The sequence below is a fragment of the Salarias fasciatus genome, chromosome 3 (genome assembly GCF_902148845.1).
Source record: "Salarias fasciatus chromosome 3, fSalaFa1.1, whole genome shotgun sequence".
NCBI classification, from domain to species: Eukaryota; Metazoa; Chordata; class Actinopteri; order Blenniiformes; family Blenniidae; genus Salarias; species Salarias fasciatus.
This window is the reverse complement of record NC_043747.1, coordinates 15,305,663-15,324,953: the sequence shown is the minus strand read 5'-3', so window position 1 is coordinate 15,324,953 and position 19,291 is coordinate 15,305,663. Positions and strand designations below refer to the sequence as shown.

Genomic DNA, 19,291 nt, shown 5'->3' with positions numbered 1-19,291 from the left:
TGTCAAACGTACGAGAAACGTTGGAGAAATTAACCATAAGATGAGATTTGGACAAAATTGCAAAACTTAAGTAATGCAATAATGAAAATATCTTGGAATGAAAGTCATAAATAAAAGTTGTGGGGAGCCAGTTGAGGAAATGCTACAAATAACACACAATATTTTGCACCATCTGGTATATACGGACAATATTTCATCCTTATTAAGGCAAACATGTTTTTCTGTCAGTCATGCACAGTCCCCCTGTGTACGGTTCATAAATAACACGTCCACATGTTCGACTTTTGGTAGACGAGACCCTGAAAGTGGTGGGTCGCCTGTCAGTCACAGGACTAATGCAGAGAGCAACTCACACCCTCAGCAGGTGTGTCTTTAAATTCCAAGAGGATCCACTCAGACACAGGGAGAACATGCAAACTTTACACAGATATGCGCTTGAGGCCAGCTGAAGTGTAGTTTTCCCACTGCACCAAAGTCAGTAACTTTATGAAGTGATACATGAGCAGAAACTTTTCCTGGAGCCAGATGGACTGTGTGTATCCATCTGTCTTCACACATACCCGACAATTCACATCCCTTATTCATCACTCTCTTGTCACTTTCACCTCTGCAGCACCTCGTCTCATCCGGCCACAATACATCTTTTCATCTCCCCTCCACATTTCTGACACATCAAAAGCCACGAAATCTGAAGAAGCACTGAAGGACCCCGCATCTGTTTCTTCAACGCGGCAAATCGAGAGAGAGATCTTTTGTGAAAGGTATCGATATGAATGCAGCTGTCCGTGCAGTGGTCGACGTTCCTCCTGCAAAATTGGAGCGTGTGGGAGTAGCTCAGCAGAGGTTAATGGCGAGGGGAAACTCCTTGTCACTGGTCCATTGTGTGAGGCGACTGGGACCCGCTTACCTGTGGGCACCTCCTGAAAATTGCTTTTTTTGCGATAAAAATAGTTCTCAGCCGTGGACCTGGCCCACTTTATTAGCTGTGCGCGCGGGAAAAGCCTCCCGGGTAGGGAGATGGCAGCGAGGAGGGAGCGAGCAGTGAGAGTGGAGGAGGGGTGGGTGGGGATTGAGATGTAGTCAAAGGCACACGCAGCAAAACACACACACACACACACACACACACACACACGCAGACAGACTTCCTCTGGCAACTCTCTACACACATGTGCAGCCAGGTATAAACAATCTGACAGAGGAAGGCAGACATAATTGGGCCGGACTCCGATACCCGCGACCGGCTCCGGCCAAACTCAGCCTCGCAAACAGGGCAAAGTTAGGCGGAGTAAAACTTTCCTCCGGTGACATTGTGGATCTGCACCGAGGATAGACGAACATATCTCCACTTCTGGCCCAAAACTGAGCTTTGTAAGACTTTACAGCCTGACTCTTTTCCTCATATACGACTTCAGAGGGGACACAGACACGCCGCTCATAGCCTCCTCTAAGCTGTCCCTCAGGGACGGTTGTCTGGACGGTCCGAGGCTCCCGGAACGAGAGGGAATGCCGGGTACGGAGCTGAGGGGAGGGCAGGGAGGCGTGTGGAGGAAATGCAGAATGAGCAGCAAAGGCAAACGATAAGCAAGGATGTAGGACATCAGAGATCAGAGGTAGGATAAACTGCCGCAGCTACAGTCTGTCCACACCTAATGCAATCCACTGCTGCAGGGGAGATGTGTTTTTGTAGGTCAGCCCAAAAGTTAGCATACTGCTTCCTTTAAATGAAGGGAGAACAAAATAAATGAGATTTGTCCATCAGCTTTTTGATCATTGCCGAGACAAAATTGATTTGATTTTTTTATATTTTAATTATCATTTCGTTAAAATTGAAGTTATTACTGCATGTGCAAATTTTTGTATTTGTTAATTATTTAATGCTCTACACTATATTCAGAATATGTATGTGTCCTGAGTCTGGGCCAAGCCTTTCTGTATGAAGTTTGCATGTTCTCCCTGTGCGTGGGTTTTCTCTGGATTGTTCTCGCTTCATGTTTCCTTCCGCAGTAATAAACATGTCAGGCGAACTGGTGACACAATACTGTGTCACCAGTGATTAGCTGGACTCAAGCATCCTGTACTGGATGAAGTGGTACAGAGGTCGACTCGACAGACATTCAAACCTGTGAAGTACGCAAAATTGATGTGATGTCACTTTTGTTCTTAAACTGACAATCCTGACTCACATTTATACCCAAATTATCTGCAGCTTATGTGATATTCTTTCATCATTTATATTATAGTTAGCAAGAACTACAGTGTGTTTTGTACCAACACCGAACATTGAGCAAACATGACCGACTACAAAGATAATCCTACACAGAGGGGCTTTACTCAAAGTGTTGATTCACTGTTCATGCCGTTCACTGTATTTTGTAGACACAAGTTAACACCTGCAGCAATCCTAAGATATGAGAAGCAGAGAAGCAGAGCTTCAAAACAGCTGAGATGAACAACCAACATCGAGACAGTTAATTTAGTTCAGTCAATTTAAATCTGATACTGTCGATCACACCCACTGTGTAAACAAGCTAATGCTGATGCTGCCTTCAGCTTGATGTAGTTCATGTTGCTGTCAGGAGGACTAATGAGGGCCTCCTCCTCCGCTGAACAGAGGTTTGTTGAAATACAGAGGCAAAACACGGTTAACTGTGACTGAAACATCATAGTTGATTCAAAGTCTGCCCTGTTCTCACTCAGTCTATAAACACACAGGTGAGCTGGATGTCTGGGTCCATTTTATTGGGTAATTTATAGGACAGCAAACACAACTGGGTAGAAAAGGTTCAAGTACACAAGCTTTTTACTGTAAATTAATTCCTATGAGTGGACTTTTCTTTATAAATTTCATGCTGTGCCGTTTTGCTGCCACGTCTCACAGAAGCAGTTAATTGGGATGGATGGTCCTCGGTGATATGGAGAGTTACCACATCCATCATTGGGCTTTGTTCCATAACAGCAAGCAGGCTCCTTTCTCTGTAGAGACCGGCTGAGAGGAAGAGTGAGTGGGAGAGAGCATGTGTGGATGGAGGCCTCTAAGAGATATTTAGTTCACTCAGTTTTCCTGCGGCGCTGGTGTGAAGAGTAGGTCACAGGACGGATTCAGGGACAGGGGAATGTTCTGATTCTCAACTTGTGAAAAAGTCCGAAAGTTCTTCCCAGTGCAGCTTAATTAATCTACGTTTTAATAATGATCTATTAATCACACACCATGTAATTAGTCTGTATCACAGTTTTACTAACCCCTTCTATGCTAAATACTATTTTTTAAAGGTAAAATACTTAAGATTTTAGTACCATACATGTGCATTTGGGGGCAGTGTTGGGTCACTGTAAAGTCAAAGACATCCTTTCACTGTTATAATTGCTATTAAAGCAGGTCAAAATGGTGAATGGATTTTTTTTTCTAGGCTCAGATGATGCTGAAGTGTCCTAACACGTCTCCTTATGGTATAAAGTGATACTAAAACACCTTCAGCATAATACATGTAAAGTAATTTTAGCTGTATTTTTGCTCCTGTATGCTCATCAGAGGTGTTTCAATTTAAAAATGCTGGTAATCACTTCTTCAGAAAGTGACTGTTACTGAAACATTGACTGTAACCAGTTCGAAAAGCTTCATTGCTCAATTTCAGCACCTTGGACAGCGCCACTTTCAATTTTCCATTGAGGCCTGATTATGGCACTAGTGAATTCCTTTTTACTTTCAGTGAAATCCTATTGCAATATTTTGATGTGTTTCTTGCTTTTACTGGCCAGTAGATGCATTTTATGGTCCATTACTGCCACCATTCTTCTTCATTCATCCTGTTATAGATTTGCTACTACTGCGATACACTGAATGTTGTGTCATTGTTGTATTTCAGTAGATATAAAGGTGTCAGCAGACAATGCAAAATAAAATGAAGTTGGATTGTACTGATTGAGTGCTCTTGAGGCTTTACAGCAGCGTTACTGTCCACAAAACACAAGTCTGAAGAGGCCATAATCTATATTTTCTGTATAACTCTGTCGGGAAGTGAGAATATGAAAACAATGTCACATTATGAACAGGCTGTTTGTCTTGAAAACTGCCAGTTGTTGGATTTGTCAGCTGAAGGAGGTCCCTCACAAGTGTTTCCCCCATTGATTTACTGATTCATTTATTCTGTTTCGGTCAGTTGCTCTCAGACAACAACCTGTCTGTTTTGTTTTCCCTTTTCATGCTGCGATAACTGTAAAATGGTTTTGATGTTCTTTGAAGAAAATTCAAAAGTGCTAAGTCAACAAGTTTGAAAGTTTCCCAGTCCCTCGATCATGAATACAAGATTTTTCAATCCAGTCTTAGTTGTAACTATAGTGTCTACATGTGCTTCTCACCAGGATAATAAGCCTGTCTGTAAATGTATTAAAGAACAACAATCATCTAATTAGAATCACTGTAACAACCAATAATGTCCATTCGTCATACATCCAATAAAATGGTGAAATATTTAAAATAATAAAGATTTTAAATATTAAAAATCAATTTTGGTTGATTGAGAGAAAGTTTTGTAGAGTATTTATCCCTTTATCAGTGAATGAATATGATGACTAATCCATCCATTATGTCTATTAATACGTGGGTCCCACAAAACCTCCAAAAATAAGCTGTGTAGCCCTGGAAAAGTTATAATTAATATAATATGATTACATTATTGGCTGATTATTACATTTGTTTAATGTATTGCAATCATGCAATAAATGATAACATTATTTGAAAAAATACAATGACAAAAATGGATTAAATATGTTATTCAATGGCAAAGTCCAACATTATTACATTATTGGCAGTTGTGATGTTATTGGCCAGTATTGCATTATCGCCGTTTAGTTAAAACACAGAATAAATGTAAGGCAAAAGAAGCAAAAAATAAAGTTATAATGCAAGATCATGACCAGACACAGTGGTGCAGTTGCATGGCGGATATGGAAACAGCATTTTGAAAGTGAAATCTAAACTATGAATCAGCCAATGATAACATCTGATATTGTAAAATACAAAAAAGAAAAAAAAACCAATACAGCTAGTTTAATATTCAATCTATTGGGTATTCAGTATCACCAGACAGAACTTCCTGGGCCAAACAGCAAACATGGCAAAGTTAGTATTTAATGAGTGACCATGTTGGGACATATCTGCTGTCAGAAAGCACTGATGGAGGACCCAAAAAAAGAGGTTGGAAATCCAAGGAGTTGTTTCTAATGGACGATGAATTTCCACAAAATTAGCTACAGTAATTTGATGCGAGACTAGAGGATTAAACAGGCTGGTAGACAGATGAACCAACAAAACCTTTTATACACATCAGACGTAGTGCTTAACAAGACACAGGTGGAAACAATCAGGGAGAAGACACTGAGGAGCACAAGACTGGAGCCACATTAAAATACTGAATGCCCCGGTACAATATCAGGATGCTCTTCTACTCAGTATTTGCTGCTTTTCATCTGCATGTATTGGCAATAAGAAGACATATGATTCAGCTTTCCAGAATAATTCAAATCTGCTTCAAAGAGAAATGATGACTTATATGAAAATCATATTGTAGGAGCCATATCTAGATCGGAATCTCTGCTGTTTAACATTATTATATTGGCAAGAGACATACATGTTTGAACAGTCATTTCAATTGTGGATGTACTTAAAAACCTGTGATTTTATGAGCAAAACACAGGTTGTGCAATTTCACATTGTGCAAATTGTATATAAATTACATATTTCAAAGAAATACAGAAAAATCATGCAGAATTCACGAACAAAGTTGGAATAGATTAAAGCCAATCTGGTATTACAGTACAATGCAAAACAAATTGCAGGATCCCAGACATCCACAGAAATAATTGCCCAAAGGGTGTCAATAAAGTATTCATATTTAAAACTCATGCCAAGTAAATGAGTGCATGTATTGTAGACATGAAATCCTCTTTAAAAGGTTTTCTCATGATCACCGTTCATCAGGTGGATGTGAGTCATTTTAGGTATAGAATGATTCGAATACATTTGGCCATCTGTTTCAAGAAGTATAGTCAAATATGCAGAGTGTGTGTGTGTGTGTGTGTGTGTGTGTGTGTGTGTGTGTGTGTGTGTGTGTGTGTGTGTGTGTGTGTGTACAGAGTGAGTGCGTCATGTGTGAAAGTCTTCGCCGGCTCCTCGACACATACAAACGTGCACTCGTGCACCCTTTCACCCACAAACAGATGCACCTGACAGGTGGCAAACTGGCAATTAGTCAGCTCCCTCCACTAAGTCTTCTTACAGTTTGACCTGAGGGGACCCACACACACACACACACACACACACACACACACACACACACACACACACACACACACACCTCTGCACGGTCATGCCTTCCTCTGACCTTCCTCACCCTCCTGTCGAATCAGAAAAAGCTTGTCTCATTTTCTTTGACTCAGCACTCTTGTTTCTTTTCCTTCCTTCTTTTTCTGTGCCTCTCTCTCTCTCTCTCTCTCTCTCTCTCTCTCTCTCTCTCTCCATCTCCTCCTCGGTGCCTTTTCCAACTCCGATTTGCACTCTGATCAACCTCGTTAGCTCGCCACCTCGTCACCCCCCGTCACACGGGCACACTCCTTTCTGACACATGTGGCCTTGAGGAAGGAGACGGAGGAGAGGATGGAGAAGAAGTGAGGAGGAGAGAGAGAGAGAGAGAGAGAAAGAGAGAGAGAGATAATCGAGTAGCAGAGAAGGAGGGATGAAAAAGACGACGTGGACGTGAGACAGGTTACCTTGTTCCCTTTGGAAAATCCCCAAACGCACAGCGAGGGTCTGGCAGTCAAGGTGAGAGGAGAGGACATCCCTCCCTCCCTCCCTCCCTCCCTCCCTCCCTCCCTCGCTGCTTCATCCCCCCCGTGCACCCGCCTGCACCCTCTCCAGCTGTTCTCATCACACTGCATGCGTGTGTGTGTGAATGTGTGTGTGCATGTGTGTTTTTATCATTTGCCGGCGCTGTGTGTTTGCAATTCATGCGACCAGCTTGTTTATTCATCCTTTTGGAGCAGTCAGACGCCACCGTGTGTTTACATGTGTGCTTTTGCAGCGGGAGATACTGTTGTCCGTGTGTGTGTGCGTGTGTGTGTGCGTGTGTGTGTGGAGCCCATCAGGCCTGGTCGAGCTCCAGCTCTCCTCATGGCGCCCCTGTAAATGCCAGAATGTTGGCGCACAGACGAGCCCCCCCTCCCTCCCCCTCTCCGCCTGAAGTGATAAAAACTTCTTTCTCCTCTCTGTCAGACAGCGGCTCAGACACTCAGGAGGCTTCTCAAAAGCAACGAGAGGCCGGAAAGTGGAGTTCAGCCAGAAAAAGACAGAAAAGAGACCTTTAAAAAGTCAACAGCTACAGTTTTAGGCCTCGGTGTCCAATCAAGTCAACAAAGAGGGAGAAGTATTGTGCTGTTACGGCAAACCTCTCCACGTTGAGAGACATGATGTAACACACTAAATGTGAGTGTCAGTGCAGTTGATGTTCTATTTCCAAACAAACCATTAATTCAGGCATCTGAAGCAGATCTACTATTGTCAGTTTACTTAGTGCCCATCACAAGCCGGACAGAATTACAAACATGACACTGAGCTGTGATGTTATGAACCTGTGTGTTTTTTTTTTCCATGAGTAACTGAACACATTATTATCTGTTAATCATGTATTAATACCATCAACCAGTTTAGTTTCCATCAGCAGTCACAATAAACAGAGCCGTTTGTTGTCAGTTTTTCTGTGCTTTTGTGCTTCGGGCTCTTTTGCAGCAGGTACGATGTCTTGTTGAAATAACACATCGATCTGGGGCAGTAGGGCTTCTGTCTGAACGACTGAGTACGTCGGTAAAACATGAATACATCTGCATCGAAATGTGCAATCTACTGCAGTTTAGTCAGTGTTTTGCAAAAGCTGACATCAGGACGTATTTGCAGTATGTTGTTCGTCTTATATTTGCTCTGCTGCACGTTGTTGTCTTACAGTAATAGAGCAGACTCAGAACTCCAGTGAAGATGACACATCCATTTTTTTTTTTTCCCAGAGTGCAGCATCTTTTTGTTTGAGAAAAATGTTGCTTTGAAAAAAACCCGATGAAAAGACTCCTCGCTGTTGCTGCTGCCACAATGGGTCTTGACAAAGTTGCTTTGAATGTCAGAGGTCATTTTGTACTAAACTCTTCAACATTTTGTCAAATTTTTTCAGTTTTTTTTCCACACACTTGAGCTGGTTACAGCTTTTCCCTGTTCGGACGAACTCCCTGAATGCTGAATGATGGTTTGAATGCATGATTTGTGGAAACAGCGCTGATGAAAGGAGGAGTGCCGGCAGGGCTGCGTGTTGTCCATGCATAAATTAATAAGCGATAATTACGCCTATCTTTAGAGGATTGTTTTGCAGAGCTCCTGTGATGCTTCCTCAGCTGTTTGTCCTCAATTAAAGTTGTTTTTCTGCTCATTTGCTCGGATAATAATCAGCTTTGCTGGTAAACAAGCCTTTGTGAGGCTAACCTTGCTGCTTGTGCTTTAGCTGCTGATTCTTATCCTCCTGACGGAGGGGGGGGGTTTGTATCCGCGGGTGAATATTCATCGTTCAGCCGAACAGGGACGGAATTACCCCGTTTTATTTCCCTGTCAGGTTCGTCCTCAGCCAGGAATCCGGCGGGTCCCACGGCTTCTTTGTTCTGATTAAAATTTTACATCACGGCTTTATTAAGCAGTCATTCATGAGACAGTCGTACAACAAAGCAGAAACACCCACTAAAGCGCGCAGATGAAAGAAAACAGCTCCCCAATTCACAATCAATATACTTTACAGCCCAGTCATCCTTTTAAAACCCCCCTCCCCCTCCCCCTCCCCCCGCAGGATATTTTCTTTTATGACACTTGTAGTTTTAACGGATGGTAAAGTGAAGAGACAGGAGGGATGAGACAGCGACGGAGGCGGAAGATTCGAGCTGACAAGACGAGCCGTTGGCAAGAGTTGGAGCGTCAGACGTGACCTTTGACACGATGTAACTCATTCCCGGCATCAATACTGTCCGCAGAACATTAGTCACATGCAAGTTTCAAGTTCGTATTTCCTTTGAATCGGTTGCGTTTGAGTTTGATGCTGATTAAAAGTAGAACAGGACTGAAGTCACACTCGCCAAAATTGGTCAGGAACTTTGCAAGTAGCTCAAAAACCTGCAATAAACTTCCATCCATCCATCAATCATACTCCTTTATCTAGATTGGAGTAACAGGGTCTATTCCAGCTGAGACTGAGTGCAAGGCAGAGTACATTTGGGATACCATTCACAAAATAAACATTTTATTGGCTGTGTTTCTCAAAATGACAGATATGCTAAAAACTGTAGTTTTCACATAGGGCCAAAGTGTAAGTAACAAAATACGAATGTCTCTAAACGTAGTTTTATTCTTCAAAGGTGGAAATGTGCCGTATAAGTTCAGTCCATCAATCTGATGACTTCATACTTGGCTAAAGAATATTATAAACAACTTGCTTTGCAACTTTAGCACCAGCAACTCTTAAATTATCTTTTTATCGTAACCGGACTTGAGTTGTCAGTCAGTCTGGTAGCAGCCAGTGCTGTGGGATTGTGGGTAAAGTGTGTTTGGCACTGCAGACCGGCAGACACAACAGATGACAGTCTTTGCACATGCAAAACATTTGAATACATAGAAATTGCGAACGACTCTAAATCTGCTTTGAGACACGCATCATTTCCCTTTAATCGGGCTGCAATATGTTGTGTGTCATGTTGTTATTATTATGCTTCGACTGATGTGACCTGATTGTCTGACTGGAATGAACGGGACCCGCCTTCCGCCTATGGATGACATGACCACTCTGATCATGACTGCACCGTGCACCAGGCGCTCACTTGCAAAACTGCAGGAGAATGTCGAATGGGCTTAGAGTGCAATCAGTCCCAACAAGTTGGGGGAACATCTCAAAGGGAGCGCTACAGAACACGAAGCTCTGCATTGGTGAACAATGGTGCCCGAGCAGCCCAAAAACATCTGCCGTCTCAGACAAAACTAAACGAAACAGAGAACTCTGTGAGACAATGTGAATGTACATCTGACCATATGCAATTCTGGGAAGTTAGAGTTTCTGGACTATTTAAAAATCTTATTTGATCTTAAAGTGCCTCAGTTATAAATGTAACTCATCTCTGTGACTCTCAGTGGAACAATGAAGGTCTTTGAACGTATTGAAAAAGAATGTCTGGCATTGGACTGCATATCATACGTATAGTGGGTGCAGTTATTGAATTTACAACCTTGTTTGAGTCACAGACGGCATATATTCAAATAATCCGTGATGTGTGTGTGTGTGTGTGTGTGTGTGTGTGTCCTCGTTTTGTTGGCAGCGCAGCACTAAGGCCATTTTCACTCGCTGGCTACATAGAGAAGAATTATAGGTATAGAAGATGAATGGCTGAATAGGTTTTTTATGTCATTTTAAATGTAGCATTGAGGTTTAAAAGAATAGGGAATTATTGAAGGGAAACTTCACTGCTAATCTGTTAAAAAGACAATAAATTTGCATTTCTTAGGGAGGATACAATGCATGTTTGGAGATATGAAGGTTCAGGATGACTCAATTCAAACTGACGTATTGTGAAAAGCATCCTCCTTCCACGTTCGCCCCATCTGAGACTTCCCCGTACCAGATTCACACTCCTGTGCAGTTCACCCGGTCAGGTTCAACGCTTACAACCGTGACAGGAAACCCACTATCGATCGGTTGTTCCTGCTGACACATGAAACCATAAACATCATTCAGCGAAAGCTGTAAAAAAATGAATGGATTTCCCCAGTACAAGCCAGGCTTTTGGAACCACACAAACAAACACACACACACACACATACACACACACACGTCTGCTCATACATGTGTCCTATTGACGGCGTGAAATACGTTTGTCCTCTGGGACGCGGTCGATAAGTGTCTGTGACTTAAAGCCTGCGGATTAACCTGTGCCTGCCCGATTGCAGCTTGTAAGTCGTTTTAACTTCTTCATGCTCGGTTGCGTCGCCGCGTCGTGCGTCCAATCAAAGCCTAATCCTGCTTTTTTTTTTCTTCTTTTTTTTTTTTTCTGCCCCGATGCCTATTGACTTTTCTCAGAGGCCTTACATGGAATCAATCCTCCAGCTGAGTGATCAGGAGGCTCATTGCAAACCGGGCTGAAAAACGTCTTCAGGTGTCAACAGATGGAAATAAGATGAGACTGTGTGTCAGTGTGAGGGGGAAATCCTGCTGCGCTCTTTTTACTCATTTCTCCTTCGTTTTTTTTTTTTTTTTTTTACTTAGTTTCTTTTTCATTCACCTTCTCTGCTTTATTTCCCTTCTCTCTCTCTTCTCTCGCTTGCTGTGCATCCCCCTCTTCTTCTCTGTCTGTGAGAGTGAATGATGAGGGAGGGACCTGCTCCATCCGTCACTGTTCATGTCTGGTGTGTGTGTGTGTGTGTGTGCGTGTGTGCGTGTGTGTGTGTCATCTGGCACCGGGTGGCCTCCCACTGATGTAAGAGGGATCCGTCATGTCTCTCTGTCACAACAGCAGACACGCATGAGTGGGTGTACACATACACACACAAACACACACACACACACACACACACACACATTCACACGCCAGAATACACTTGTGTTTTCATCACTTCAGGGAACCGCACAATGACTTTAATTCATTTAACACAGACAAACTGTAAACCACACCATGACTTAGCTTAACCGGAAAACAATTAAAACAAGTTTCTCATCACAGTGTCGTGACGTTCCATATTTTGATATCAATAAGTCATCATAACATGTCAGAAATGAATGTTTATTGTTCATGTACTGAGATTATGGTGGCAAACTATGCTGTTTTCATTGTAAACAAATGCATGTTTTACAGTATTTTGCTGGAAATAACATGGATCTGGGCATCTTTCCTTTCCTCCCATGTTTGAAAAACATGACATTGGGGTTAATTTGATATTTTAACTTGCTCATAGGTGTGACTGCCTGACTATATATTAACCTTTTAAAGACCGGTCCAGGGTGCATCTGGTTTTCACCCAGTCAGCTGGGATTATCTGGAGCGCTCTGAGACAATAAGGAGGCTAAAAGTTGCTGTTGGAAAGGTTTTTTTTTTTTGGAAAGTTATTAATTTGACGCAATGATTTTATTCTCAAGGTCAAAACCAGACCTTGCTATCTCAACTCAAATACCTTTAAATATTCAGTTATCATAAACTAAAGAGTGAAAGGAAAAAACTGAAAAGCGGAGAATTTAAAAAAAGGAACAAAACAACTTTATTCACTCAAAAGAAAAGTTTCAAAATCTGATTTATGTCCTTGATGTTGAGTCAGCAGAACTTTGAGGTTCATGTGATTTCACAGTGAAAATTGAATTGTCTTTTCCGTGAATATGTGAAGTTTATGCATGTTTACCTATATTGCCTGGAATTGTTAAAGTACATACATGACAGGAAGATTTAACAGAATTTAGCTCCGATTTAATTTCCTATTCCTGGCTGTTTTCAGAGTCACAGTTGTGTGGATCCGCAGCTGTGTTCAGGAGGTCCTTTGGGGAGAGCGGAGTAGTGTGAGCAGACAGCAGGTGCAGGAGCTTCCTGTCTGCCTGTGTGTTTGGAGCAGCCCCTGCTGAGAGCTGCAAGAACTGCATGGCTGATTTCTAATTTTTGGGGTCGGTCTTCCACATTGAGGGGGGAAATGAGGTTTTATTGGACTCCTGTGACAAATACCTGTCAGTGTTTTTATTAGAACGAGGATCATTTGGCGTTCCGCGTGAAGAGGTGTGACGGCCCCCTTTTCTTCAGCTTTGAATTAAGAAAAAAAGAAAAGAAATCATCAGTTCAGAGCCTGAAGTCTGTTCGGAGTGAGCCGTGCAGACAGATGTGCGTCTGTCCCCTGTGTGTCTGCTGTGTGAATAATGCGTCTCCATAAATGACTGCTTAATAGTGTGTTATCCTATAAAGTAGCATTGCTGATGGCACCCTGAGTGCCTGCTGGTGATCGAGTACATGAGTTTGGCTCCGAGCCAGGACCGGAGACTTTCATTTGAAATGATTAGAATATGTTCAATCACAAAACAATCTGGTTCAATGTGCAATCATTTATGCATTGCACATTTAAAAATCTATAGCTGAGAAACATTTAGGAGAATTGAGCCCTTTGAATGGATCAAATTGACTCATTTTAAACATTTACAGTTGCAGGAAGTTTCATATTCTGCTGTGCGATTCGGTTCACATAGCAGTATGTTCATAAGTACACATGAAATATTAAAGGTGTGTTTTACAAGAGGAATGTGTATCAAGTCGTGCAGGATTTTCAGTCTGGTGTTGGATTTTTCTATATGCTATTTAGATTTAAAGTGAGATTCCTCTCATCCACAGCGTCCCGTGTTTATCTCTGTCAGCTCGGCACACACTCTTAGCTGAGATGACAGATGAGGAAGCGGCCTGCCCTTAAACGTCAGTCTGAGCCATCAGCCGTCTGAGCGGACCTGACGTCTCGATGGGGCTGAAGTGTCATTAGGAAGACACCTTTCCGCGGCGTAATGGGATGTATCGGAGGCTCCATATGTGCTCTGCACGCACTCATGATCCTGCAGATCCGCTCGTGCTGGAAGAAGACAGCGAAGAGAACTATGAAACTGTACAACTGGAAATTCTTAAAGTACAGAAACTTATTTTTATGTAGATCATGTGTTTATGTTTTCAATGCTCGCCGTCCTGCAGGCGATGGAAGCATCGTCAGCCCATGCTCAGCTGCACTAACTGAGGATATAGATTTACTTTTTCCACTCCTGCCTTTCAATCTGTCGTGTAACGCAAATCGACTGTACTTATGTTCCACGTTTCACAGCTTCAGCAGTTTCATGCGATCTGTCACAATCCATTTCACAAGTGTGTGTACGCTCACACACCAGCGGCAATGGCTGCCGTGCAAAGTGCCTGGACATCGTTAGGAGGACCTTGAAGCTCAGTGTCTTGCATTAAAAGCGGTGAGCTGAGGGATTGAACTTCAAAGCTCACTGTACTTGGGGGAATTGCACATCTGCATTTAATTGATCCTGTTTAAAGTTAGCTGGGGGTGAAGGGTCTCGCTCAGGGACTCAAACCTGCGAACCTCAGATTCTCTCTGGACCAGCACTGCCAACGCAATCACCGTTCTTATTCAATCACATAGAAAGAGAACACCATCTTCCTACTCTCAGCCCATCAAAGTGTCCTCCTTCACACAAGGTTGGCTTCATTTACACACACATACACACACACACACACACACTACACATTGCTCATACAACCCGATGCAGTTCAGTTCACATAGTTAATCAATTAATGAACTTGAGCCCTTCTATCTGGAGGCGGAGTGAGTTGGTGATCAGGCTTTACAAAGCAGACTGTAATCTTTTAAAAGTTCCGGCTACACACACACGCACACACACACACACAGCGACACAATGAGACGAGTCATGCAAACCCAGTTAATGATAGCAATCTGATTACACCTTCGGAGACACTCCAGACCTTCGGATTTCACTCTGCGCTAATAGAGCTAAGGTAATGGGTGGGCGAGGAAATGAATGGCTGCTTGAGTGAATGGATGTGTAATTAAAGAATGGGCGATACAGTCAATGTAATTAGGTTGTTTATGCGCGGTACAATGGATATGGGCAGGCGTTAAGGCCCTGCGCCTGCAGCGGCAGACAAGTGAAGAGGAGAGAGAGAGAGAGAGAGAGAGAGAGAGAGAGAAGACGGAGAGAAAGAAGAGGAGAGCGGGAGAGAGCAAACTCCTTATTCAGGCCTTTTCTGCTCACCAGTCACATCAAGGCTCCAAATCAATCCTGCAAATTGGTTTGTTCCTCGACAAGGTTACCAAATGACGGAGGGATGGAGGGAATGAAGTGGAGGAAGGAGAGGCGGAATATGAGATAGAAAAAGGAATATGTGAGAGCCGTAACGAGGAAGGGAGAGACAGTAGGTGGGCAGGGGTGTAAGGATGTTGACGTATCGTCTAATGCAGGACTTACGTGTGTGTGTGTGTGTTTGTGTGTGTGGGTGTGTGTGCGCAGCTGAAGGCCAACAGCCGGGGTCATTAAACCGTGGCGTGGAGGTGAAGGATCCGGCTGATTGTTGTTTGTTACAGGTAAACTGGAAGCAGCTGAGTTATGGCCTCCCGGCTCACCAGACACTTCATCCATGTCGCAGGCAGGCATGTCCAACTCAGTTGTTGCTGTGTGTCAGTGAGTGTGTGTGTGTGTGTGTATGCAGTCACCGGTGCTCCCGTAACCCTGTCACGATGAAATGTGGAGCCCATTTTCTCCCATTCCCAGCTGAACCAGTGGAATTGAAGAGTAAATATATAAATAATAGAGGCGATAAAAGATGGCACACTCTCCAGACGTGTTATTCTCCTGCCGTGACCTGATGCCTCTCCCTGCGTGTGTGTGTGTGTGTGTGTGTCTTTCAGGAACACTTCACACCCGAGTGCAAGTTTAAGGAGTGTGTGTTTGAGAACTACTACGTCACCTACTCGTCCATCCTGTACAGACAGACCCAGTCGGGGCGGGCCTGGTACATCGGCATCAACAGAGACGGCCAAGTCATGAAAGGGAACCGCGTGAAGAAGACCAAGGGAGCCGCGCACTTCCTGCCCAAACTCATCGAAGGTAGCTCTGATCCAGACCGCCCTCGCCACCGCCGGTCAAAGACTTTACACACTCTGAGAGGAAAAACTTGCCGTGAGCCCAAAGAACAAGATTTGACATCAGTCAAAATATAAAATTTGCATAAACATATGAAATGCTGCTGAATGAGACACCCTGTGAAAAGCTGAGCTCACTGCAATCAATTTAAAAACAATCAGCGATCATTAAACTCACATTTGTAGTTTGTAAGCTGATTACAGTATTGTTCAGTGGTTCTCCTCTTCACATTCATTTTATATCCAGTTCAAGACTTTGACTTTTTATCCTCATCTCAGTAACTCCTACATTTTTATTGTAAACTACTAATAATTTCTGTCTCACTGCTCTTTTATTTATTGACTGTAAATAATCAGCTATTCACTGAAGCAGGAAGCAGATGAAAAATTGAAGGTTGTTTTATTTTTATTTTTAAAGAACGGGAGCTAACAAAACAAAAAAAGCATTGATTTTTTTTTTTTTTTTTTTTTTTTTTTGTAGAATTAGTGGTTTTGGAAATTTAAAAAAGTATCATCAATAACATCATCAGAGGCTAGTCCAGGAACACCATGCAGAAAATATGAGTATTGAAGTGAGACTTCATGAAAGCACTGTGCACAAGTGCCATTATGGGTTACTGATCCAAGTAAGCCTCAAGTACAGTACATCAGTTCAGATAGATATGTGGGGTCAGAACATTATAAGATTTGTAAACAAACAGTAAATAAAGCTTTAGTTAGATTAGAATTCCAGCATAAAGTGGCAGAGACAGATCTGGTGAGACAGGCTGGAGTCTGACCCAGCTGTTAAACCGAGACTGACCCGACATTAGTCCAGCCTCAATGAAATAAAAGCATAAATGACTTTTTCCACTTTAGTCAAAATATTCAGCTGAAAAAAGAGAACGTCAGACTGAGTCCAATATTTCGAATTCCTTAAAATGAGCTTAAAGGAATACTCCGAAGATTTTCGACCCACGCCCTATCCCTATCATTGACAAAGTTAGACAAGCTCATAAATACCTTTTTTGTGTCTCTGCGTCCAGTGGCTCTTCCTAGCTGTGAGCATCGCAGTTAGCTTAGCTCAATTGCTGGAAGTCAATAGGAAACAGAGCGGGACTGACGAAAGTGGACAAAATACTCCTTACAGTGGTCCAGGGGATGGCGTATTAGCACATGAAGTAAATTCGAATGGTTATAAAACATTTTAAAAGCCGTGTTATCTTTTCAATCCATTAAAATAACGTTTTGATACACACAGACCTGAACAAGCATAGTGCTCCGCAGAAGGATATGCCGGCGCACGGCGGCTGAGTCTATGGCTTCTACTGCTGTGCTCCGGTATATCCTTCCGCGGAGCACTGCGCACGCACAGGTCTGTGTGTATCAAAACGTTATTTTAACGGATTGAAAAGAAAACACGTCTTTTAAAATGTTTTATAACCATTCAGATTTACTTCACGTGCTAATACGCCATCCCCTGGACCACTGTAAGGAGTATTTTGTCCACTTTCGTCAGTCCCGCTCTGTTTCCTATTGACTTCCAGCAATTGAGCTAAGCTAACTGCGATGCTAACAGCTGGGAACCAGCCACTGGATGCAGAGACACAAAAAAGGTATTAATGAGCTTGTCTAACTTTGTCAATGATAGGGAAAGGGCATGGGTCAAAAATCTTTGGAGTATTCCTTTAAAAATACTGACCCTGGTATAATCCATAAAGTAAATGCATGAATAAATAATAACTGAAGTGATTTCTGTCCTGTTTTGTGTCCCCCCTCTGCAGTGGCCATGTACAGGGAGCCCTCCCTGCATGACGTCGCTGAGCAGAGCCCGCCCAGAAAAACACCGAAGACCTCCAGTGACTCGCCGGTGCACCAGAACGGCAAGAAGGACCCTCAATCCAAAACCAAAACCTCCTCCTCCTAGCGCTCACAGACCTACAGGAGGAGGAGAGGAGGGGGGGGGGACACAGGGCGATGGGCACCAGCGGACACCTCAAGAAGGTTGTTAGGGCTACCCCCACCTGCTGCCTGCAACACTGACCTCCACCCCCCACAATGCACTGGAGTAAACCTGGAGTCGAGGAACAGGTCCAGGTGGAGTGGAAGGAACAGGAAGCCCTCTTTTACCTTCACAGGACCCACCCCCCACCATGCACACCAGCCCTCCACCTTCTTATGTAACGACCTCTGCGATCAGCAGAGCCTGGGATCTCAAAGCAATAACTCCACTAACAGGTGAACAGTGGCCTAGAATCGTATAGCATGACAGAGCAGCGTGTTTCTCCGGCTGGAAGGAAAGGGGGTCCCGTGCCCCCCCACCCCACCCCAGGCCGCGGCGAGTCCGTCCAGTCAACCAAATATCCCAGCAAAGTCTTCCTGGTTTTACCACAACGGGTGCGATCGGCAAATCGGCTCCTTCAGAAGCGGCTCGTGTTTTTAACTCCTTGCTAAAGCTAAGCTCCGTCACAGAGACCCTGGAGCCATCTGCCCGGTCCACATCTTCTGTCTGCATCAGCAACTTCAGGAGACGGCCTGAGTGCTCGTCAGGCTCTGTTTGCGTGCGTGCGTGCGTGCGTGCGTGCGTGCGTGCGTGTGTGTGTGTGCTCATGTTTGTTTGTGTGTTTGTATGAGGGCGACCGTTTGTGCACGTTTGTGTGTGTTCTCTCTTCTTTACCCATTCACCTTTGGCTGGATTTGATTAGTTTGTGACATGGACTCAATTTTCCACTCTGCGGCACAAGAACCCCCCACTCCACCCCACCCCCACCCAACCCACCCGACTCCCCGGCTCCGTTAATGGAGTCCGGGTCTGATCGGAATCTTTCGACCCTTAAACGAGGGGCCAACAGCTCCCCAGGCACGCCACCTAACAGCACACACACACACACACACACACACACACGCTCATTTACACACAGTGACATTTACACACACGCGGAAGGTGCGAGCGCACACACCCTCGATGTCCGCGGGCAACAACCGCAGAAAACGATCTCACGACTTAACACACTTAATACAATGACATGCATTAACACTCATGAATGCACATATACGCACCGTCACTGTGGCAAATGTGTGTGTGTGTGTGTGTGTGTGTGTGTGTGGTTCTGGGAGATGATGAGGATATCATCAGTGAGATGAGGTGGTGATAGAGCCCTGAGTGTGGAGCATGTGATTGCACTGCAATAGCTTTTTTTTTCTTTTTTTTTTTTCGTCCCCTCACTGTGGCCACCCATGCATTGCACAAACCCTCAGGGCCCACACAGTGTCTGTCCCTCTCTCACTCAGCCCGCTATTCCACTCTAATAATGATGGATTTTGTTTGGTCATTGCATTCATATTGTGCAATTCATGGCAAATCTGAAAACAAAACATTTTGATTAGATCCAACTGTCCTCAGATATTCTCCATACTATTTTCCCATCAGAGGGTCAAAAGTACAGAAACAACTGTTAAACTCCTGTCCCTCTAGTGTGCGATGACTGAATTTGAAGTATATTATCTGATCAAAAGGAGAATAGGGTAATAAGAGCCTTTATTTTATTTATTTAGTTAGTTATTTTGAGTACAACT

General features: G+C 43.5%; 1 protein-coding gene across 1 annotated transcript in view; it reads left to right on the top strand.

Moving 5' to 3' along the window:
* The window catches only part of LOC115386213 (fibroblast growth factor 11-like), a 79,082-nt gene extending 61,314 nt beyond the window's left edge, over positions 1-17,768 (top strand). The window contains exons 5-6 of the mRNA XM_030088437.1: positions 15,503-15,701; positions 17,500-17,768. Coding sequence (XP_029944297.1) covers positions 15,503-15,701; positions 17,500-17,642 — 342 coding nt within the window. The 3' untranslated portion in view covers positions 17,643-17,768. The remainder of the gene's footprint in view (positions 1-15,502; positions 15,702-17,499) is intronic.
* The last annotated feature ends 1,523 nt before the right edge of the window (positions 17,769-19,291 follow it).